This window comes from Plodia interpunctella, chromosome 8 (assembly GCF_027563975.2).
Source record: "Plodia interpunctella isolate USDA-ARS_2022_Savannah chromosome 8, ilPloInte3.2, whole genome shotgun sequence".
Lineage (NCBI taxonomy): Eukaryota > Metazoa > Arthropoda > Insecta > Lepidoptera > Pyralidae > Plodia > Plodia interpunctella.
Window position 1 is genome coordinate 1,380,414 of NC_071301.1, and position 23,712 is coordinate 1,404,125.

The following is a 23,712-nucleotide window of genomic DNA, read 5'->3' on the forward strand; positions in this document are numbered from 1 at the left end:
GCACTCAGAGTGGAGTGCATAATGATCAGTGATGACAAATGAGAATCGCCAGTCATCACGGATAACGATGATGTGCTGCCGGACCGAGAAGGATGCTCCGGATCTATGGTCGCAGCCCTGGACGCGAACAAAGGGAGCTGCCGTATCTTTAAACAATTTACAGTGTTGCCACAAAATATTCGTGACGTAAACTTAATTCACCTGAGTAAAATATGAATGAAAAGCTACTGAAAACTAAAAAATGTCATTTAAGCACGTGACATCTAAAAATGGAATAGAGGATTAATGAACGAAACGTAACGAAATGTAAATAAATTCATAACCTAACTAAAACTTATTGAACTTACTTATCAGATAAAAAGCAACTCGTACTGATAAGAGCGACCTTAACTTTCAACCTCGGGCAAGAAATGACAGTAGATCCGGAACTCGAATGTCCGTGCTCACATTAACGTTTAAAATATGCTCATGCATTCACCGCTCAAGGACTTTAAATTGATTTTGAATTTGATATTGTTTGTTTGTGCGCTTTATGCGTTGAGAGAGCCTTGGCGAATTGTAAGAGCAAAGCGTCCAAACCTCACTTTGTCGTTTTGTTGCAGGCGAGTGTGAGAATGCGTACGCGATAAGTATTATGTGAGATGAGTTGCAGTTTAATTTCTTGATAATGTTTAATTTCTTGATAAGTCTAAGAATTATGCTTCCATTTTTGTTACTTTAACCGTATTGTAATGATACACACAATAGGGAAAACATATAAACAATACAGGTATATTTCAATAGATATTTAAAATTATATCACTGATTTTTATTAAGAATAAGTTTGTTTAGTATCGCTAAATGCATCGTTAATTTCTTATTGACAGTTAATTGACATTGACAACTAGTTTATTATCATTTCACCCGCGTTTGCTTCAAAAGTTGATAAAATTGATAAGAGTGTGTTCGCCTTGTAATATAGCTATCTCAAATGACGATAGTCATACTGAACAAGACCTTTGAGACAAGCAAACATTGCTTGAAATTGTTCATATTAAATTATTTAAAAGATGTGTTAAAATGGGTGTAAAAACTCCAAAAGTGTTAAAAGTGGTTTCTGGTTGGGAGGCAGTGGAATTGGTGGTCAAATGTATATTTATTGGACTGTGGCAGATTTTACAGATTCTAGTGAAAAGGTTATGGAAAGGACATAGAAGAAAATCTATGAAGAAGTATCCGTCTGTTGAATTGACAGTGGATTCTTCTATAGGAACGCACTGTTATATTAAAGTTATGGTGAGAAATTATTATTTTTACTCTACTGTCAAAATTGGGAGTGTATTTTGAAGTACAACTCCTGCATTCGGTGTAAGTAAGATATCTTAGACACCATTATTATGTGCACATAATTATACCAATAATAGCAGAGACAACTTACTGTTTGATTGACTATAACAATTGAAAATATGACAATCGTGTTTTTTGAATTGAGTATGTATTTCAAATTGCGTTTGACACAGAATACAAATGAAATGAATACTTAAGGGTAAACTAAATGGTCAAAGTAATCTAATATTCAACTTATGATCATTTAAAATGTCAAAAACAAACGTCCAATCGCGGGTGCCTTATCCAAAATGCTTTGTAGGTCAATAATTCTTTTAGTCCTCGTAACATTTGTATTTGCAATTAGTTCTTGCTGAGTAAATAAAAATTGTTCGGTTTTACAATGTAGGTACCTAATTCAGTGCTGAAAAAAAAAAACGAAAAACTCCAAAAAATACGAATACAATAACCGCAGATCATTCGCTTGAAAACATTCTCCGACAAAAATTTTACTCTCATGCAAATTTATTTTTTTAAGCTAACTGCTGCTGCATTAATTTTATCAAGTACATCTTAAGTACAAGTCTCACCTCATAGTCGTTCCCCATGGCTGAGGGTCGTGGTCATTTCGTGGAATGAAACACACACAACGACTTTCACGGCACTATTGATAAAGTGGTTTGCCATTGCCTATTTCCATTTTACACACAAGATGATAAATATCAACTAAAGTACAGGTTTCCTCACCATGTTTGACTCCACCGGACCTGATTACTCACTCTAGCTGTTTATAATATGCCCAATGAAAATCAATTTTTTTTATTCAAATTTTTATTTTTCTCTGAAAGAAAATAAACTAAAGAAAGTCGCAAATCTTTATTTAAATGTATGTACCTCTTTTTTTTCAGGGTGTAAAATATCACTACGTGGAGAGCGGTCCGAAATCCGGCAAGAAATTACTGGTCTTGGGCGATGCTCCAGACAAAGGGAACCTTTGGGGTCCTATATGGTCCCGCGTGGTGCGAAGACTGACCGAAAATGGGTACCACGTGATAACCGTGGACTTGAGGGGGAACGGGGGCAGTGAGGGGGGAAGTCGGAGGGCGTTGGCGCCTCCGAGGGTAGTGGAGGAGCTGGCCACCTTGATGGTGGCTTTGGGAGTCTCAAAGGATCAGCCAGCTGTTGTCATCGGCTTTGGCATTGGAGGAATGCTCACTTGGTAAGAAAATATGTGTGCGGCCGTTACTCATTTTGTAACGCCGTCTCTCTCTCATCAGGCCTTTTCGCCTTTTCCTGGTTCTTTCCTCAGCCGTTGAGCGCCGGAGCCCGGCGTCCGCTCTCCTACACATTCCTCGGCATACCTAGATGTGATCCTGATACGCCCTCGGCCAGGCCAATGTAATAGATATAATTTATTTACTTTTAATCCTTAGACGACGCGAAATATTTAAAACATCCTATTGTTATCTGATACCACAGTGATGATTGTAATTATTTCCAACAATATATCTCATTTCATCATCAGTTATTTGAAACACATCACACTCAATTAGGTAACACACAAAATTGATAAAAAATTTGGTACAAGTGTAGCGTAGTTAGTTAGTTCTTTGCATTTTTTTAAATATTTTAATCAGCCACGTCGTCGTTCACGTTTAAGTAAGTAGGCAGTATCAGTTTTTACCCACTTTCTGGTAGGTTATCAAGTGGTACACCTCGTGTCACAAAAATCACTGAATAAAATAATTGTCAATAATTTTCCAAGTACCTTTGTAAATATTTCTAAGGTAAACAATTTTTTGTTTGTAAGCGTTGAATGCAACAAGTCTGACGTCGTAATAGCTTTTGTCAAAAATGATTGTTTTCTAAAAAAACTTGTTTCCTCAGCAAACGAATGTTTTTAACTTGAATCACCACGTTGATAATGATAAGCCATAGACAAATGGACCTTGCTCGAGTATCCTATTGTTATCGATCACTACGAGACAAAGTACACGTCTGGCGCGTTGACAGCATAATATTTTTTTTATTGCATAATGCGCCAATTAAATAATTAATTATGTAAATTACATGTCAAATAAACCTATTTATTTCCTACAACATTGCACCGGCAGATAAATGATTAAAAATTACTTATTTATCTGCCTAAGTTTTTTCTGTTATTATCATCCAAGTCTGAAAGCTAATGAAAAACATGGAATATGCTAGCTGCTTCTCCAATGCATCGTCAATCAAGGGAAAGTGCTAAAGGGAATACTGGAGATTCTTCTCAAACTGTCACTACTTAATTCTACCCAACAAGCCCCTAGTACAGATAAATAAAGCCTTCAACTCTTCTATCTTTTATCAGATACTAGCGACCGTCCTCGGCTTCGCACGGGTGCAATATTATGCATTTTACATATAAGTATGTAAAACTTCGTCTGGAATCACTCTATCTATTAAAAAACAACAAAATCCGCGTAGTTTTAAAGATCTAAACATACATAGGGACAGAGAGCGGGAAGCGACTTTGTTTTATGTAGTGATTTTTGTAGTCTGAGGGTTCTGTCTACCCCATCTATAGTTTCTGTGTGTACATAATATGTAGGTAGGTACTATATCTTATTTGTCGAAAATGTAGGTCCTCCTATATTCTGAAGCAGTTATCAAAGAACGTGTTTACAAATGAAATTATAGATAATAAATTGAATATGCACCGAGGTTACTTGATTGGTTTGATTGTTTAAAAAATATTCGGAGGTCATCGATATAAGTTAATTGAAAGATATTGCTTTTTTTATATTTTTTTGTTTTGGAATATTTTGTTACCGTTATCTTGCGGTTATTCAATAAGGTCAATTTGAGCGTATTGTAACAGGCTATGTTCGTTCAAACTATTTACTTATTATAAAGCCCAAATAGTGTTATAATATAATATGTATAACCAAATATTTGGGGACAGGTAATAACATCCAGTATTATAAAATTATATAAGTATAAAGTAAATACATATTGTATTAGATAGTTTGTCAGGCCTAATAACATGTGGTCGTCCAAATCAAAAGGGACCTTATGGCAGGAACACTCAGGTCTTTATTGCCGTTGTTCCAATACAAAACAACCAAATATGTCTATGGAAAACACACATATTTGATCGATTGATTATGTGAATTACTAGATGTTGCCCGCGGCTTCACTCCCGTGGGAATTTTGAGATAAAATATAGCCTATAGCAATCTTAGATAATGTACCTTTATAATGGTGAAAGAATTTTTGAAATCGGTTCGGTAGTTTCGGAGATTAAACGCCTCAAACATACAAACTCGCAAATGCACAAACGCTTACCTCTTTATAATTATAGCATAGATATGCTGTTCCAAGTATAGAACCTCCTTGGTGGCACAGTGGTAAAATTCTTGCCACTGAACCGAGAGGTCCCGGATTCGATCCCCGGTCGGGTCATGATGGAAAATGATATTTTTCTGATTGGCCCGGGTCTTGGATGTTTATCTACTCGTATATATGTATTTGTTATAAAATATAGTATCGTTGAGTTAGTATCCCATAACACAAGTCTCGAACTTACTTTGGGGCAAGCTCAATCTGTGTTATTTGTATTTCTTTTATTTATTTATTTTAATATACCGATACTAAAGTTTGTTATACCAAATTATTATTGAAACTGTTTTGTAACTGTACTTTTAGTATTTTTATCTTTGAAACATTATACCTACATACTGGCCGTAATTGTTAAATCATGTTACTAATTATTGAAAAAAAAATTTTTTTTTAATAATATATCTTATACTAGCAGCGCCCAGAGCTTCGCTTCCGTGGGAATTTCGGGATAAAATTTATTGTCCTATGCGTTATTCCAGGTTATATTCTACCCATGTACCAAATTTCATAACAATCGGTCCAGTATGTTTTGCGTGAAAGAATAACAAAAATACGTATACATACATCCTCACAAACCTTTCAACGAAGCTCCGAGACGCAACTAGTAAATAAATACATTTGGCAGGTACCTAGCTCATTGCTACGGTGTCCTGATGAGCAAAATTGTGGTGGTGGGTGCTCCCCATCCCAACCAGTACTGGCAGAATTCACCCGCTTCATTCTGTAAGGGCGCGCTGCATTTCATCCAGGTAAGTATTTTTATTGATTATAATAAGAAATCATTTTATTTCAGGTTATAACTTAAGTTTACAACAAATACAGAAGTCAGGGACCCTTCTTCTTCTTCTGCTTATTTAAGAGGCGTGGCGTATACTAGCCACCAACTCTTGTTGGTGGCGAGTATACGCCACGCCTCTCTAACCTCGGCTTGCAAGTCTCGATACGACACGACGCCTGCCTTCTCTTTCAATTGGCTTCCATATTATAACTCTTCCTCGGTCTCCCTGGACCTCTTCTTCCTTTCACCTTTCCTTCAAAAATAGTTTTAAACAAGGCGTCGTGTCGTATCAAGTGGCCAATCATTCTTCCCCTTCTATTTCTGTCAGCAGTCCCCTTTTATATACAATTTCCAGCATTTCTTCATTGCTTTTTCTCACTGTCCAGCTTTTTTTTTTCATCCTTCTCCAGCACCACATCTCAAAGCGGCTAATCTGTCGGTATCCTTTTTGTATCAGGGACCCATATGATAGATACCTTATATACTAATTTACAGAATAAGTACCTGTATGAAGATCTTAACTACTTCTAAACTTTCGCGTTGCATAGTTATATACTAAAGAACAGGTATTAATACCTGCACGCGCACATACATTTTTATTTCCCAGACGTTTCTTGATTTTCTTTGTTTGTGACGGTACTTGGGGGAGAATTAATATGGCGGTGGAAGAAGATTCTACCGGACAGACGCCGTAGCTTGCTGAGTCAGTCGCCCCACGACCAGTGTCAAGGTCAGTGGTCACTACCACTCACCTTTGTGACAAGGTCCGAAACATTTGTGAAATAAAAAAGGTACCTATGTGCGCGTTTAATACCTATTCTATAGATCTATAATTATATATGATCGTTTGTCAAAGTAAAAGAAACTCTGGATCTCATAATTGTCTAGTATAGTCTTAATCACCATATCTAGATTACATTGCATCTAGTCTTTGTTAATACAGTATTTAGTTTAATTTAATTTATTAAGCATTTAAAAATATTTTTTATTAACCAAATCACGAGTATGTTTAGTATTTTCTCAAATGTTTAATGTATCATTGTATATTTCTTCACTACAACATCATTTTAAAGCAATATTGTAATTAATATTGTATTTAAATATAGCTTTTAGTGCTAAACGCGTCGCTGAGTAATGTATTTCTTCTGTTACTTCAAATTGTGTTTATTTCGATACGATGAACATGTAAAAATCGTAATGTAAATTGTAAAACGTTCTGGACGCTGCGACACAAGCGTCGCTTAGTGCAGAGTCCACAGTCCAACTTATAAATTGTAAATCTAACTACTAAAATGATTCTGTCAATTATTGTACTTTTTTCTTTGGTGAATAAAGTTATTATTATTATTATATAATTATAGATCTTCACGCAAACAATATTTATTTATCACATATTGCTCCACAATACAGGTACATCTACCAAAATTATCTAGGCACAACTAACGAACCAGAACTAGGTACCTACATACAGGTAGATTTGAACTGTATTTACTTAATAAAACAGAGTGAAACAAAACAAAAATACCATTATCTATGGACAGAGCAAAGTTTCCAAGCTCATAAATAACTATCAATTAGCGTTGGTATAATTTCTCCACATTATTTTATTGCATTCATTAATTGGCGTGATCATGTGCCAGACGATATTGCACTCATTACGACCTGCTAATTATGCAGTGATAGGATAATGTACATAGGTACCTACACAATTGCATACCGCGTCACTGTCGCCTTCGACATTCGAAATCCGAAGCTCTGTCGACCCCGTAAAGGATACAAACGTCTTTCAGATTTTGAGAAAAGTCAAAACATTATCTTTATTTTGATATTTCACGATTTTATGTGTCGGAATTGGTAGTCGATAATTTTTTTTAGAAAAACGTTTTTTATTTAATTCATTTTTAGTGTCCCGAGCACGGTAACCGTGTAACTTATTATTAAACTAGTTATTAAGTCTTATTAACGACTAGACGTTGCCCGGGGTTTCGCTCCCGCGGGAATTTTTAGATAAAATATAGCCTATAGCAATCTTGGATAACGTACCTTTACAGTGGTGAAAGAATTTTTGAAATCGGTTCAGTACTTTCGTAGATTACCTCTTTATAATATTAGTATATAGATTGTTTCTGTAATTTACGATTGTTTTTTTCCCAGTGGCCACATTTCCCAGAAAAATGGCTGGCCGAAGACGAACTGCGGGAGAGCGATAATAAGCGTTGGTCAAGCTCCAGGGCTTGTGACTGGGAAGGCGCCCTTAACTACGTGCGAGGTAAAAGATAAATTAGATTCTACTCCTTGGGAAACTCTGGCTTGACGACATCAAATGCCAGCACTTTTTTGCCCCTTTCGCCAGGACTACATGCAGTTGTTTGTTTCTACGTAATTTGTACGAAACGTGGCCGTACCAGAAGCGCAGACGACGGTCGTAGAGTTTATCTGCTAAGAGTGCCTATTTTCACACTCAACATAAAAAAAATAAAAATGTATTTTCTCACCTTAAGACGTTAGTGTGAAAGTGGATGAATAGTTATGTAAGTGTACCTTATAGCTGCCTACCTGTGACTTCCTCCGTGGCGTAGCGGTCTCTACGCCCATCCGCTGTCTGGAGGTCCTGGGTTCGATTCCCAGCGCAGGAAATTATTTGTCCTTATGATATTTCTAGCGGTGGTGGTGTAATGGTTAAGACGCCTGTGGATCGAAAGGTCCCAGGTTCGAATCCTACTCGTGCCACATGAGTTTGTATACCAATCTGACTCATGTATAGTAGTTTTCATCGACCACCACTTGCTTCCGATGAAGGAAAAACATCGTGAGGAAACCTGCACACTTGTTGATTATTAACTTGTGTGTGAAATGGAGAAGGCAATGGCAAACCACCCCATAATAATGCCAAGTTGTTACGTGTGTTTCATTCCATGTAATGACCACGACCCTCAGAGGAATACTACTATGAAGAAATGATGTTTCTCTACGATTCTGGGTGTATTGTGCTTGTTCCTGTGTTTGTGTCCAATGGACCCACTATACAAGCTTAGTGATTAGTGTGTAATGAATTATATCTATTTAAAGCTAACGTCTTTCTTTGTTTCCCAGGCGCAGCGTGGTGGCGCATAGAACCAGGACACCGTATAGTCCCACCAGCTCTGCTCATTGGCTGCCGCGAGAGCGCCACACAGCTGGTATCTAGCGCCCAGTACTGCGTCAACTCAGCATTGAGGCTCATAGCCAAACCTGACCCCACTGACCCGGAGTTACCTGCTATTGTGCTGGAGTTCTTAGTCGGTGAGTTTTCTATCTCGGTCTCAAGAGAGGCACTAGAGAGAGACGGCTGGTGTTCAACGGTCTCCTGAATCATATCGACAAAACATTAGTGTTTGGATATTCTGTGATAATCAATCTGTTCACCCACCAATGTTAATTGATGTCGTAGAAGAACGGCCGCCGTTTCTTCACCTACGCTTTGCAGCAGACAGTTTCAAGTAAATATTTGGTGTTAATAAAGTATAGATGAACGGTCGCAGCGCGCCGCTTTCGTTTGGACAAAATGGCGCACTTTGTTAACGTAAAATTTTACGATGCTACTCACCCTTAGGTGATATATAGGGCACTAGCACCACCATCACATTTTTACCAATTTATTTTATTGGCGTAAACTAAAAAATCAATAAAGGAATTTATTGCAAAGTAGTATATGCTTTTCCATTACACATAATAGTCACAGTCTATTATGCAGATTTTGGTGGCCACCGTTTTCGGTTTAGTAGACTGTGACGGTGGCGCTAGTGTGCAGTTATTTTATCACCTTAATGATGTATATCATACTAGTGAAATAAAGATTATCTTGTACTAATATTTATTCGTTTCAGCTGTAGAAAAATCGCCAGAAACTGAATCTCGTGGTCTCGTGGGCCGTATGCTGGGTGCCGTGGCCGGGAGAGGGAGGGAACTCACAGCCAAACTAGTGCTACCTGCACAGGCGTAGTCTGGGGATTTGTGTTGTTAACTTAGGCAGCTATAAGAAATTCACCTTTCTGCTGCTAAACAATATATCATATTGTGTATAATATAGAAGGATTAGTCGACCACATGTCAAGTTTCCCTGCTTGGAGCATGGAACTTCATGCTTTGGTAATAGAGGCGAATTTGGTATGAATTTGAGTAGCTTGATGTGCTGTTTGCGATACCAGTGTTGGTCGCGAAATTAGACTGTAACTTTTTTTAGTTTTTGGTTTAATTCAGTAAAGCCATAGGTATTTTTAGGGATCCGTATCTCAGAAGGGCACAGGTCTGTATAATAGAATATTATTTTGATGTCAATTTATTTTTAGAATAAAAATCAGCTTTAAATTACAATTTATTTTTAATGTTATTTGGCCAATTTAATTATTTACAAATTTTTATAGTTCCTTCGCGTCAAAATCAATTAATTTGGTTGTCAAATTGAACCAATCAAGTGTGCAAATCAATAATATGATAAGTAATTTAAGAATTTTAAAACATTCAATTCTTAATCTTATGAAGTAATTAGTGTATAGATTTTTTTTTATACTTTTATAGATTTTACATTTGGTTTGTAAATAAAACTGCAATATAAGTGCAAACGCTTTTTAATACGCAATATGCCCACAAAAGCTAACCGTATATAAATTTCGCTATCAATATATTATATTCACAATAGTTCTCGAAACTTCTACACATAGTAAACAGGCGCATGCGCGCGAAGGAAGATATATCATATCACATCTCCAACCAACTCTTATGGTCTGTTTCACCACTTTCTGACACAATATCATATTGTAATCTGACAGATAAACTGACTGCTAGATAAATCTGCCTCAAGTTATTTACCAGTTAGCCCTAACCAACACCTGTGAGACAATTTTTAACGCTGTCCGATTTGTTACATCAAGCTATCAGATACTTTATCAGCAAGGGTTAAACAGACCCTTAGGATATTAACGACTACATGTGCCAAAACCGCATCTTGCAACATGTATTACGCAAAAAAGATAATCAAAATCAGACATTTTAGTATTGGGACATTGACCTTTCGTATGATAAGGAGTTTATGGCCACGACTGACCACGCAGGCGCAATGCGGATTTGTGTATTATAACGACTGCAAATACAGCAACCGATGGCTTCCGAATCGCGAAGAGCTCGAAATAATACATTTTTGGTCACCCATTCCACGCTTTCATATACCATTGCAAAGTAGCTTAATCGCCATTTAAATTTTTTTTAAAAAGGTTAAGAGGCTTTAGGCAAATCTTGTCGTTAACACCCAAGAATCAACGTGAATTAAATACTGTACATTATAATATGTGAACAACGATCGACGGACATGTGTAATTGTGTAACATGCTTTTTTTTTTTTAATTTTTCATCAAGGAAGCATACTTTTATGTCAGTTTTAAGACAAATTTTCATTAAAACACTAGATTTGCTGCGCCATTAGTATTTTAAAGACAATTAGCCTTTGTTTAAAGTTAAACACTAAGTTAAAGTGTGTTTTGTCTCTGTCGCACTGTACAATATCTTACATCGACAGAATGATAAAATATGCTTTAACTTTTTAATTAATAAGAGGGCTAGGCTTTAGGTTGTGGCGGTTTTAACATCGCTCCCACCCGGCAAGATAGCGTTCATTTAAAAGTGAGCTTTAAAGCGTTCACTGTAGTCATAATTTACATTGACAACGCAAATATTTTGCCTTGTCGAAGCGGTGTTATACAAAGCCAGTTTTATATAAACCATAGTGCCACTTTCATGGCTTTTAATGAAATAATGACTGTTATAATTAGTTTTTTTCATACATATTACACATTGGTCCGTCGATAAAACGGCAGAAACAGTTTAGGCCGAAACACGACACTGATAGGCACACATCTTTACCTACAGCACTTTTTACGTAATTAATTTTATCTAAATTTCTATATGCGAGTACAAAAATGAGATGCTGACATGACTATTTATTATATGCGTTATTTTGACTCTAACACTAGATGGCGGTATTAGTAAAAGTCATCTAACATGACTTAAGACTGACGTAGGCGGCTGACATACTAAACACTAACACACTCGATGGTAAAGAAGATTATTACATTAAAATAAAACTAAAAATCGAAAAATGAAAGTCACTTTTCCAAACGAAATTAATTCCTAAGGTTTTTTTTTAGATATTAATTACTGCACGTTTTATGTATAATTTAAATTACATTGCATTGCATACGTCAAGTTTTTTATATATAAAAAACAAAAAGTCCATTGGCTGCGGTGAACCCTTCCCATCTGGTTGTTTTCACATTGATAAATTATTAAATATATCTTATTGCCATTAACATAAGAGCTAAATTACTTCGACAGAATCAAAATAACGCATACAATATGGGCTAGACTTAAGAAAGAGATGACATCAGTCGTTTTCATTAAATACTGAAAAAAATTAAAATACGAATCTTATGGAACTTCTAGAACATTCCATTTGGCACAAAATTACTGACCATAGACACCGAAAGCGCGAATAGAATTTTGTTTATTGGTTTACAAAATTAACAACCGCTTGCTAAACATTATTAAGTTAATATTTGTGTACGCATTTATTAGTAATTTTAATAACCCCAGTATTGTATTAATATACCATAGATTTAAGGATATTTAAAAGAATAGGTATTTTTTGAGCTTGCGTTTACATAGACCTCGTATTTGCTTCCCATCAGGTTAGACTGAGGTCGAACACACAAATGGCTATTTAAAAAAATACCTTATTAAGTAGCACATCTTTGTGTCTCGTTCAACGTCAAATATTGAAAAGAGAGAAAAATACAACATCTGTTCAACTCCCATAATTTGTGATATCAGTCGTGTAATCATAAGATTAGAAAGAGATGGGCCGTAATTTCAGAGAGAGAGAGAGATATTTTATATAACAAAGATGGCGTTTCAAGTTGCTTAATTATTTCAAATTAATTTTTCCTCTTAGGTTTAGCAAACTCGAATTATTAATATGGAGTTAGATACGTGTTTATGCACTTTCGATGTACGGTTAAGGTTAGTATTACACAAATACAAACTTATCAATAAATTATATCAATTTCACATATTACACATATCGCTTACACTTTAACGTGTGAGCGAGACAAAACACGAGTTACGTTTTTTTTATTATTTACTTATAGCTGATGAGACCGTATCAACTTAAAAATAAATAACTTTACAATTAATATAATGTACAACTTATATCTAGAATTATACAAACTTAATGGCACGAAGATATAGTACAGCTATCTGATCTGTTTATTCACTGGAAAGTGTAAAAGAATTATTTATAAAAAATGGTTTTAATAACTATAATACTAAAAAATAAATATATTTTTTAATGATGGAAGACCTCAAATGAGGATTTTAGAATATAAATTGCCAATGCCATTGCCAAGAATTTGTATTTTACAAATTGTAACCATAGCATAAGCTCACAAAAACATTGTGTATCAACATAAAGTTAATACAATTAGGACTCAAAATTTTGTGTAAATAAATATCAAGTTAAGGAATTCTTCCCCTAATCAAATCTTAATGGTCAAATTTATTAGTATTGCCGAAAATATATAGTTTTCAATGTTATATCGATGGAATGATTGATATTCCAATGAACATTCTAGATTATTTTACAAGACTATATCGATGGTAAAACTATAGAATTATCACCAAAACTAATAATTTAGTCAAATACATTTTATTATTGGAATAACATCTTTAAAAAAAAAACTAAATTGTGTTACATACATTTACCGTATGAATTAACTTTAGTTGTAAACAAAATACATAAAAATATCATCTACACAGGCAGGATAGTATATCTCTAGCTTAATTTAAATGCATGATTCGTAGACAACGATCTGTATTTTGTGCAACTACATATTTTTTTTACATCTTTATAAAATCAGTACACACCACAAAACATTTGTTGCGATTTATGCGGCGGCAGAAGCTTTATCTTCTAATCAAGCGTCAAATATTAAATTCGCCACCGAAGCGAATAAAACTTTTTCAACGATTTCAACTCTCGTGGTATTTAGCCACAACCATTTTGAAGAGCTAAATCCTCTCCAAAATAATACTTCTGTTATTCAAACTCTATTGGATCCCTGAACACTTTCATACGGTGGTCTCCCCTTTCACTTCCACATCTGATACTGCCTCGCTCACACAACTATCGCTATCAGTAGGTTTGAGAGTGACGTCACTATTCACAGTCACATCTAACCCGTTATCTCTTCTCTGCGTCCTGTCCTTGTCCCTACTAGTTATTTGTGTGTACAACTCGTCTAAATCACTAGTAAACGACACAGGACTACTATCTCTATTAACTTCAGGACAACTCAACGCTGGTGTCGGGACGTATTTACCCAATTTTGGATTGCCCTTAATAGTTTTACGCCATCCTGGGTCATAATTAACATACTGACTTTCAATGTTCGAGACGTCCTCGTTGCTAAAACTTATCTCGTTCGGACACATCGACGATGGAGACGGCGCGTACAGACCATGACTTCGAATACTAACTTCGGACATTTGATAATTTGGGCAATAGATGTCGCTTTCATTCTCAAAACCTTGCTCGCTAGCGTTTGTACTACAAGTCTCGAAGTCGTATGTGGTTTTCGCGATGAAAAATGGCTCTTTCTCATCATCCATTTTCTCTTTAGTCCCTGCCGATACATCATCGGGGTTCTGAAGCAAGTTGTCCATCTCTCCCAAACCAGTTTCCTCCAGATTTTGCGGAGTACTCGACCGATTGATTTCGTCACTATTCATGGTGCACTCCTCTGATATGTCTTGCAAAGATTTGTCAACGACCTCTTTATTGTCCTGCTTATTCGGCTGGAGATAGTCAATGTACTGGCCGAAACTTTCCGTATCAGTGATCTCATTTGTCGAACATAAGGCACTGTGTGTCTCTTGGAGCGACGTCATTTCCGAATGTGTGTTCAAAGTTTGATCAGAACATGTGTGAGGCATTGCAATCTCTGATGCAGAACTGTACTCTAGACTGCATTGTTGAGATATCGTCCTCATCTCGGGCTGGTCGCTTGCGTGACTTTGCAAACACTCTTCTGAGACACTACTCCTTTGCCCGTTAAAACCCTTTTGCACATTTGCTTTGACAATTTGATGTTGTGGTACTTGTGTCTCTGGTACATTGGTATAAATATTCATTATCTGTGTCCTGCTATTCTTAGCATCGTCCGTATTCCACGCTTTCTTATCTATGGAATAGTTTTTGTAATCTTTCGGTTCCTCCTCTAACAAATTTGGGTTAACAACATTGCGCGTTTCTTTTATACCGTTATTTGACTTTTCGACGTGTAAATTTGTGTTATTAACTTTGGAACCGGAATGTAACATGCTAGCGACGCCATTGTAAGCCTCTTTAGACGGTAAAGGTAGTGAAACATGAGAATCATTGTCACAATCACGTCTCAGGGGCAATTCTAAGCAATTCCTCTTCATATGTTGCCTCTGTTTTTTAAAGAATTTCTTAGCAACGTTCATCTGATTCGGATTGTAAAACACTTCAGGCCCAATGTTTGAAGTATCAGGATATGTCATCATGGAATTGTTAGATCTATACTGTTGTCTGTGTAATACGACTAAATTGATATTAGCCGCTTTTCCATTGGTGTTTTTAACCATATCCCTTTGCAATGTCTGTCCGTTAAGTTCTGCTCCAGCTTTGTAAGTACCACTGTTGTTAGTCTTAGAATTAGTTCTATTAGAACTCCTACTGCCTGATCTAGATCTGTTATCGTTAGGTATCGCGTGAGTTACTGCTGTATTCGTCGGTATGCCCGGCAAGTTTTGTTGGTTAGCGTCAAAAACGCTTCGGTTCCTGCAGCATTGTTTGCTTTTTTGTAAATAGCAATGCATCATGGACCATTGGGCTCTGACGTCACTGCGTGCTATGCCGTAGAAGAACAAAATGAAGGTACCTAAAACCGTGGCGCAGACGGCATAAATAATGCTGCAAATATCTTCTTGGTAAGGGAGGTACGCTGGTAAAGGTCTGTACACAGCGATAGCTCCACAAGACCACACAGACATGTACAAACACAGCACAATAACTTGAGCCCTCAATTGTATTATCGGTGTGTGCTCAACATCTTCTATTTCAGAATCAGCTACAGACTTTACACTGCGTCTATCTGCGTTGTCGGTGTGATTAGGCTCCCACATTTCCAAGTCAACATTTTCAGTCGCTTGCGTCCCTTCCGACAACTGCACGTTCATATTCCTTATAGTGCACCGTATTAGCAAAAATAATACAAAAAGGAACATAAGTAGAATCCCTCCTGGCACAAATAAAGCGCTCAAAGCCGGCGCAGTACTTAGAAAACATTGGGAATAACCCGCATAGTCTTTTAGGTTGACCGCTCCAGAAATGCCACATACAATCAACGCTATACCCCAACCGACTAAATATAATCCCAGAATTGGTTTTTGCACTGGTACATCTGGGGGAATATCGTCTTCCGGCGTCCTAACAGGATTGTGCGTCTTTGTCACCCATTTGTACATATTGCTAGCCGACACACACATCCACAATAAGCAAGAAAGAGACAGATAATGTATCAGCAAACCTAAAATCTGACACAGTTTAACGTCTTCCGTCTGGTATATGCCTAAAGTGTACATAAAACAGAGTAAGCCAATGGCGATCCAAGTATTAATTAAAGCATGTTTAGTTTTTTTCGCCATTTGAATAGCAGGGTAACACATGATGTAGGTTAATGTTGCGCAACTCACGCATCCAATCAGGATGAGGCTTCCGACGTACACTGCTGGATGGGAGACTTTGAATCTTGCGCCGTCTGTGCGCGCGCCGTAGAAGCCCGTTTCGACGTTTTGTAGAAGACCCACGTAGGCCAGACGGGTGCAACTGATTATTATCATTTCGGACACTACATGAGAGATCCGGCAGTCTGGAATTAATAAATTTAAAGTTCAGTATTTTCTATGGTCTGGATCGTTATAAAAAATAATAACTAATTTTAAGTCTATGTGTGTTGTGTGAAACAATGTGAATTTTAATCACTTATTTTAAATTCGCTATTCCATACATAATCTGAAATCGGTAAAACCTTTGGTAATATTTAACGGCCATCGAAATGACTTATAACGATTTCAAAATCCACATGCCAATCATGAGTCATTGAGATCAGAATAAAAAATATATGTATTTGTTTAATGGCCAGTGAATTTAAATAAAGAATCCTGTTTAAAACTGCCAGTACTGGCAGTGCATTTAAAGAAGGAATGCTATTCAAAGAGTGTTGTTGTCAGTCTCTGTATGAATCACTTAATATCTTCATGGCCAGTACTGGCCAGTACTGTAAATAAAGAATCCGGTACAGAAAAAGAAATAAAACGAAGGCTCTTTAGAATGAAGCGTGGTGCTGTCAGTGGGCTAGCTCACCGGTGGTGTTGTCGGTCCAGCGCCGCAGCGCCCGCGCCCACACGGCCACGCGGGCGTCCGCGCCGCCGCGCACTGTCACTATCACTGGCTCCAGCAGATTGCTCACGGTCACGTCGCCGTTTTCTGATATAAAGGCCAAACAGTTTGTAGCTAGCTGGCTAGAGAGTATATGTGCAATACCAAACGGTCATGATTGCTTGACAGTGTTGTTTTCCTATTCTTTATATGAACAAATTATCTCTCTCTTTTATCTGAGCGTTCACCATTCATTCACATACATAAATTTAGAAAAGAACCCATTTTGGGAAAGAAGTATCTTTGAAGCTGTAAGCTGCTTTATTTTGACATAGGAAGAATATGGACCTCAATACCTATTATACAAGTATTTTCGATTCCCGCTCGAATACTGAATTTTTCATATATAACCAATGTAAAAAAGTCTTTAACATTTAAAATGTTAAAGACCTATATTTAATCTATGCTTTAAAGCTGAGGATACAACCGAGACATTGCAAATATGAGAAATACAGCAAAATTACACATCTATACTATTATTATTAAGGTAAGCGATATACTATTATTATTGAGATTATACTATTATTATTGAGGTAAGCGTTTGTGAATTTATATTTGTTTGAGACAAGTAATCACCGAAACTACCGAACCGATTTCAAAAATTCTTTCACCATTGTAAAAGTACACTATCCAAGATCGGTGTAGGCTATATTTTATCACAAAATTCCACAGGGGAGCGAAGCCCCGGCCAACATCTAGTATTTAATATAATTACTCACTCAGTTGAAATCCCACAACGGGCGAAGTGATTTCCATATTCATGTCTTCTCTCTTCGTACTCCTGCCGTAATAATCCTTGGCACGGTGCACTCTATTGGGCCCGTTCTCCTGGTCCGACTCCGGAATTATCGGGAACAAAGTGGCTTTGTCGTACATAGCGACCACCAGGTCGTGCGGCTGGGACTGCACGAGCAAACCCGAGTCCGTTGTGCTGTATAGCAATGATTGAGGGATCTGTAAACATATTTTTTTTTGTTGATTCTTTTCTATACTTCGAAGACAAAGACAAAGATTATTTATTTGCAAAACATGAGTTTACATTTTTTTACAATGTGGTGTAAAAAGAAAAACTTAATCCTACATGTTTCACCGTCCACGGGTATGCAAATTTAAATGGAGAGCATGCTATCATCCCACAAAACAAAATCGAATAAATAAAAGTAACTAAATTGTTATCTGAGTCTATCATTAAAAAAAACGTTCAAATTATAATAACATTTATCAATCAGCAAGGACTGAGGTGCTTTTTAAATAAATTTAAAAAAAATATCGATCGTGAAGATTCGACAAATTGTTGATTCTTAAAGAGATTTCTTAAAGATTTATTTGCTTACTATTAAATATTATAATTGTTCCACTTCCCACTATAAAGGCGAAAGTTTGTATGTTTGTTACTTCATCACACTCAAATGGCCGGGCAAATTTTTATGAAATTTCGTATTGACGAGGTGAAAATATAGGGTATTTTTTATATTATGATAGTCAAAAGCAGATTACGCTACTGTGCTTAAAAACGTAAGTATTTTTCTTTTTTTTTTTTTAATATTAACGCGATTTCTTATTCGGACCGGATATACGGATTATGAGTTACTTTTAAGATAAGTAGAACATAATAATTCTTTTTGTGGAATATTGTTAATGGAATACAAATACCATATCATGTCCCATATGTACAAGACTTACATTTGTTAATTGAGAAAAGGCTGCGATGAAGTTTGTTGCGGCGCTTCTTCTTCACATGTGCTTTGGTAATCAGCAGTATAATTTGAATAAAGAATTTTGAATTTGAATTCAAGAGATCTACAGCTGGGCCGGCACAATACTTATTGTATGTTGTACTCATCACAATTACTATGTTTACCAATGTCATATAAGAAGCGGTGGTGGTGTAATGGTTAAGACGCCCGCCTGTGGATCGAAAGGTCCCAGGTTCGAATCCTACTCGTGTCACATGAGTTTGTATACCAATCTGACTCATGTATAGTAGTTTTCATCGACCACCACTTGCTTCCGGCGAAGGAAAACATCGTGAGGAAACCTGCACACTGGTGTGATTATTATTAACTTGTGTGTGAAATGGAGAAGGCAATGGCAAACCACTCCATTAATAATGCCAAGAAAGTTGTTGTGTGTGTTTCATTCCACGTAATGACCACCACCCTCAGTCATGAGGAATACGACTATGAAGAAGAGACCGTTGTAAAATTAACAAATAAATAAATATGAATGTAGTGAAGTCACCTGCACACTGGCGTGGATGCAGGCGTCGGCGACAGTGAGCAGCGGCGCCACCGTGCGGTTGGTGGTGGTGCAGTGCAGACGCGGCGCCGCGCGGGGCTCCGCGCTGTACCACACGCAGGTCACGCCGCTGAAGCCCTCGCGCACTGGGAACCTCTCTACGGCCAGGTTCCACTGCGGATAACACGTTATCCGTACAACTAGCTGCGCCCCGGGGCTTCGCTCCCGTGGGAATTTCGGGATATATAGCACCCTATGTGTTATTCCAGGTTATGTTCTATCCGTGCACCGTGTTTCATAACAATCGGTCCAGTAGATTTTGCGTGAAAGAGTAACAAACGTTGAAAGGGCGATCTGTTGAAAGTCTCGCTTATATTTACCATCCTTGTATGTATGTACGTACATGTACAAACATAGATTTTTCAATGTTTTTGACTTTGATGTTGACATACACACATAAACACATCCTCACAAAATTTATAATATTACAAGGATTTACTAGTTTTTGACCGCGGCTTCGCCCGCGTGAATTTCCCACGGGAACAGTAATTTTTCCGGGATGAAAGGTACCCATATGTCCTTCTCCATACTTCAAACTACAGGTATGCAAAATTTCAAGAAGACTGGTTGAGTACAGAGAACGTGAAGAGGTAACAAACTTACTTTCGCATTTATAATATTAGCTAGGATTTCAACAACTAAATACTGGGACAGAATGCTTTTAGCATTAAGTGCACTGTGATTTTAGTTGGAATAATAAAGTTATTTAAAGATTAACTTACTATTAATACTAACAGTATTAATAGTACTAACTAATAATAAACACTCTATAAGAAATATTAATACTTCACTCTTAATATTAACACTATTATACAATTTGCAACAAGTATATAAGTTACACGATAGAACCATAAGGTTCTAACGTTGGTTTCGTTAGGTCTTCCATCTTGCTGGAAAATAAATAAGTTAAAATTTAACCGAAACTAACACGGAAAGTTATATAAAAGCTTGTGGATTAAAAGGCGGAATAACATACCTTCTGGCCCTGCACATTGTCAATGTGCGCGGATATGTCCTCCGCTGCTAATACCATCTGCGTGCACGCAGCGTACTGATGTTCCGCCGGTATCGTCGCGTTCGACGTTATATTCATAGCTGAGCTTATCACGTCTAGGAGTTTGCCTCCTGTCAATTAATTATAACATATTATAAAAAGTAGTCGCCATGTCGCGTCTGCTTGTCTAAATAAAACTCAAAAACTACTCAACGAATTTTTGTACGGTTGTCACCAATAAGATAGAGTGATTCGTGAGGAAGTTATAGGTGTATATTGTTCATCGTTTTACCCGAGCGAAGCGTGAACGTGCCGGTAGTAAGTATTAATGTTGAATAAGATCAGTCTAGTAGTTTGTAGCTTTAATAAATATTATTTAATTTATAATACCTTATAAGATGTAAGTCATGTCAGATGCTTTTAGACGACTTGTATAAAGTGTGACACCAGTGTTAGCAATAACATGCTTAGTATAAGAATATATTTAATTAAATACTCATGATTATTTCTTATTGAGATAGGTACATAAAAATGCCGAAAATCTGGGCGGATTTCGATGAACTTCGGAATGATCCGAGGCAGCAACAACTAATATATAATAAATAGAAAATTATCTATACAGTAAATACTCCATGTGCACTGTGATATTTCACAGATTGGATTTATTTCCGCGTGGCGACGTTGCACATCGACTATCGTTCGCAAATCTCGCCCTTGACTGTCCGCATTATGTGCCAAAAACACTATTTCTGAGATATAAATATATTATTTTAGAATATCCATCTATACTATTATCATAAAGAGGTAAGCATTTGTGAGTTTGTATGTTTGAGGCGGGTAATCTCGGAAACTACCAAACCGATTTCAAAAATTCTTTCACCATTAGAAATGTACATTATCCATGATTGCTATAGGCTATATTTTATCTCAAAATTCCCACGGGAGCGAAGCCCCGATGTTGCCCGGGACGAATGTCTGAATGAAGCACTTTCAGATTTAATAAGTATGATTAAATAATACTTGCCTAAATCCTTTTCATCTTTAATGTACTGCATATAGTTCTTAATAGCATCTGCTATAAACATTACATCATCTGCATCACTCAACTCGGCCAATGGATATGTTTTCTCCTGAATCAACATCGCTAATCTTTCCGTAGCATTCAGAGCTGAATACTGTACCAAACTCACGTTTAACAGCGCAAATTGTTGAAGAAGCTTCGTCACATTGCTCATGTAAAAACATTCCGTTGTGTTAGCCGGACCCCAAGTGCCGTTTGCTTGGCAATGCCTATAAGCCATGCCTTCTCCTAAGCTACATGGCACCACAGCGGTATGATTCAGCAGCAATTGTGGCCAAGAATACAATCCTTTATTATTTATAGTATGATTAACCCCACAATACTGAGTGTCATTGGTTAAAACTAGCACTTCTATAGTTTTATTGTGTTCAATATGATTTGTGTCTGTATACGTGCAAGTCCAGTTGCCCATATGGTGACCAGCTATGCTCGGAAAGTACGCTTTTGTCTCTGCAATTCCTTCTTCTAACATGTCCGTAGTTGTGATATTAACATCAGCTGCGTCGCAGACATCGAATGTTGAATGGACCCATTTCAGAGTATATTTAGAGACTGCTGAAGCAAATGGGGCGTTGCAAGACAACATTAATGAATCTCCTTCAAACACCACTTGATCGTAAGAAGGTTTGACCATCAAAGTGGTTGAGGGCAACACACTGCCGCAGACAGAGAGGTCAAGGAAAATCCTTAGTTTTTTCACTGGTTTGGTCGCCATGTTCTCTGGGAACTTGCATTTTGTACTGGGCGCCATTTTGACGCTCGTGTTGAGGAGCCAGTCGCCGATCCATAGGAGGTCGCAGTCACAGATCAAGGGATTTTCAGATATGTCACTGGAAATAAAATGTATAAAATAAATAATCTTACTTCTTACATATGTAGTTAATAAAATATGGCCTTAATATTCATATTGATCACTTATCACAAAACCTCTGGATAAGACTTCACCATGAAGAGACAACCTTGACTTGAAAACCAAATTTTGTGACACTGTGACAAATTGTTTTTAAAGAGAAAAAAATTTTATTTATTTCCCAAAGAATGCATGCATGAGGTCTCAATTTAACTCTAGTATGTTATGTCCCAAAAACTCCCATGAAAGTCTGAAACTATTTTACAGGAAAGAAATTCTTACAGTTGCTTCAGTCCAACAAGATAGTCAAACGTCCCAACAGCAAGAGTTGATATGTGGTTCTGAGTGAGTATGAGCCGCTCCAAGTTCACAAGCCCTTTGAACATCTCTTTGTAAACCTTGCTGATCTGGTTGTATGACAAATCCAGTCGTTGTAGAGCTGTTGTGTTGTAGAAAGCATCCGATTCGATGAGATTTATCTGATTGCGGCTTAGGTCTCTGTTGAAATAAGAATGAATGATTAAGTTTGTAAACAAAAAAAAATTATGAATGGGATAAATCAGTCAATACCTTATTGAGAAAATGCTTGTTTGGAACTTATAATAAAAATTATAATTTTGATAAATATTTTATGTATATTTCAATTTTGTTTCTATGTATATAAGAACTTTGTGAATATCTGGTTTTGAGAATGTAGTATAAGTTTAAAAAGCGTTATTATTATAGTTAACGATGTCAGGAAAAGTCATGGCGAACTTATTGATTCTAGTTTAGATAAAATATAATGACATATACTCACAGTTTTTGCAACTTAGGCAGATGTAGTTCACGGGAAAGTGTTGAGATTGCGTTTCCCGACAGATTCCTAAAAACAATAATTACATTTAAATACTGAAAGTATTACAGATGTTGACTAAACACACTATGATGATTGTGTGATGATGTTCACTTACAAGTTTACAACACTGGTCCATAATTTACTCAGGTCTATCTCCTTTAGTTCTGTGATCTGCGTGGGACTCCCGCCACACTTCAGCCTCAATAGTTCACCTGGTACGGGCTCCGAAGACGTACCATCTCCTGACTTGTTGTTACTCTTACAAGAACACAGTGAAGGACAAAACCCCAGAGTTCTGCACACGCAAAGTAATAACACAAGAACAGTTGACCACTTCATTGTGACTATTTCAGATAAAACTGCAATTAAACCTATGGCACAAAGCCAACTATAAGAAACAATCACATTTTCACAAATTCCTGCACTTCCTCAATGGCATCTTTTAGATTACTTATAAAATAAAAGAATTAAAGGATCCGCTATAAAACTCTATTCAATTGGCACATTTCGCTTAGTATATTGCTTGTAAAGATCAAAGTGTTAAATACGAAAATAAACAACGATCAAACAATATACACAAGCAGATTACAAATCCGACATTTGTAAAATTTTGACATGATTGAATGAAGTATTGAA

At 36.7% G+C, this 23,712-nt stretch overlaps 2 protein-coding genes across 2 annotated transcripts; one reads left to right on the plus strand and one right to left on the minus strand.

Moving 5' to 3' along the window:
- The first annotated feature begins 934 nt into the window (after positions 1-934).
- LOC128672140 (epoxide hydrolase 4-like) lies at positions 935-10,065 on the plus strand. Its single transcript, XM_053749082.1, has 6 exons — positions 935-1,275; positions 2,214-2,524; positions 5,312-5,435; positions 7,619-7,733; positions 8,558-8,746; positions 9,331-10,065. The coding sequence occupies exons 1-6, from the start codon at positions 1,060-1,062 to the stop codon at positions 9,444-9,446; spliced, it is 1,071 nt and encodes a 356-aa protein (XP_053605057.1). The 5' UTR covers positions 935-1,059; the 3' UTR covers positions 9,447-10,065.
- Remo (Remoulade) lies at positions 10,056-23,693 on the minus strand. The gene is made up of 9 exons (XM_053749080.2): positions 23,192-23,693; positions 23,038-23,103; positions 22,521-22,736; positions 21,332-22,218; positions 20,290-20,438; positions 19,257-19,427; positions 17,735-17,969; positions 16,941-17,063; positions 10,056-16,446 (listed from the first exon to the last, which is right to left on the minus strand). Exons 1-9 carry the CDS (start codon positions 23,413-23,415, stop codon positions 13,622-13,624), a joined length of 4,896 nt encoding a protein of 1,631 aa, XP_053605055.1. The 5' UTR covers positions 23,416-23,693; the 3' UTR covers positions 10,056-13,621.
- Positions 23,694-23,712: the final 19 nt, after the last annotated feature.

What these genes read in the sequence shown, in the direction of transcription:
- Remo (XM_053749080.2), bottom strand. Translation starts at nt 23,415, where the DNA reads ATGAAGTGGTCAACTGTTCTTGTGTTATTACTTTGCGTGTGCAGAACT. An exon ending in ACAATGTGCAGGGCCAGAAG is followed by an intron (nt 19,428 to 20,289) that starts GTATGTTATTCC and finishes TGTTATCCGCAG; the next exon opens with TGGAACCTGGCCGTAGAGAG. An exon ending in CGTTGTGGGATTTCAACTGA is followed by an intron (nt 17,064 to 17,734) that starts GTGAGTAATTAT and finishes CCTTTATATCAG; the next exon opens with AAAACGGCGACGTGACCGTG.
- LOC128672140 (XM_053749082.1), top strand. Translation starts at nt 1,060, where the DNA reads ATGGGTGTAAAAACTCCAAAAGTGTTAAAAGTGGTTTCTGGTTGGGAG. An exon ending in ATTGGAGGAATGCTCACTTG is followed by an intron (nt 2,525 to 5,311) that starts GTAAGAAAATAT and finishes TACATTTGGCAG; the next exon opens with GTACCTAGCTCATTGCTACG. An exon ending in TGTGCTGGAGTTCTTAGTCG is followed by an intron (nt 8,747 to 9,330) that starts GTGAGTTTTCTA and finishes TATTCGTTTCAG; the next exon opens with CTGTAGAAAAATCGCCAGAA.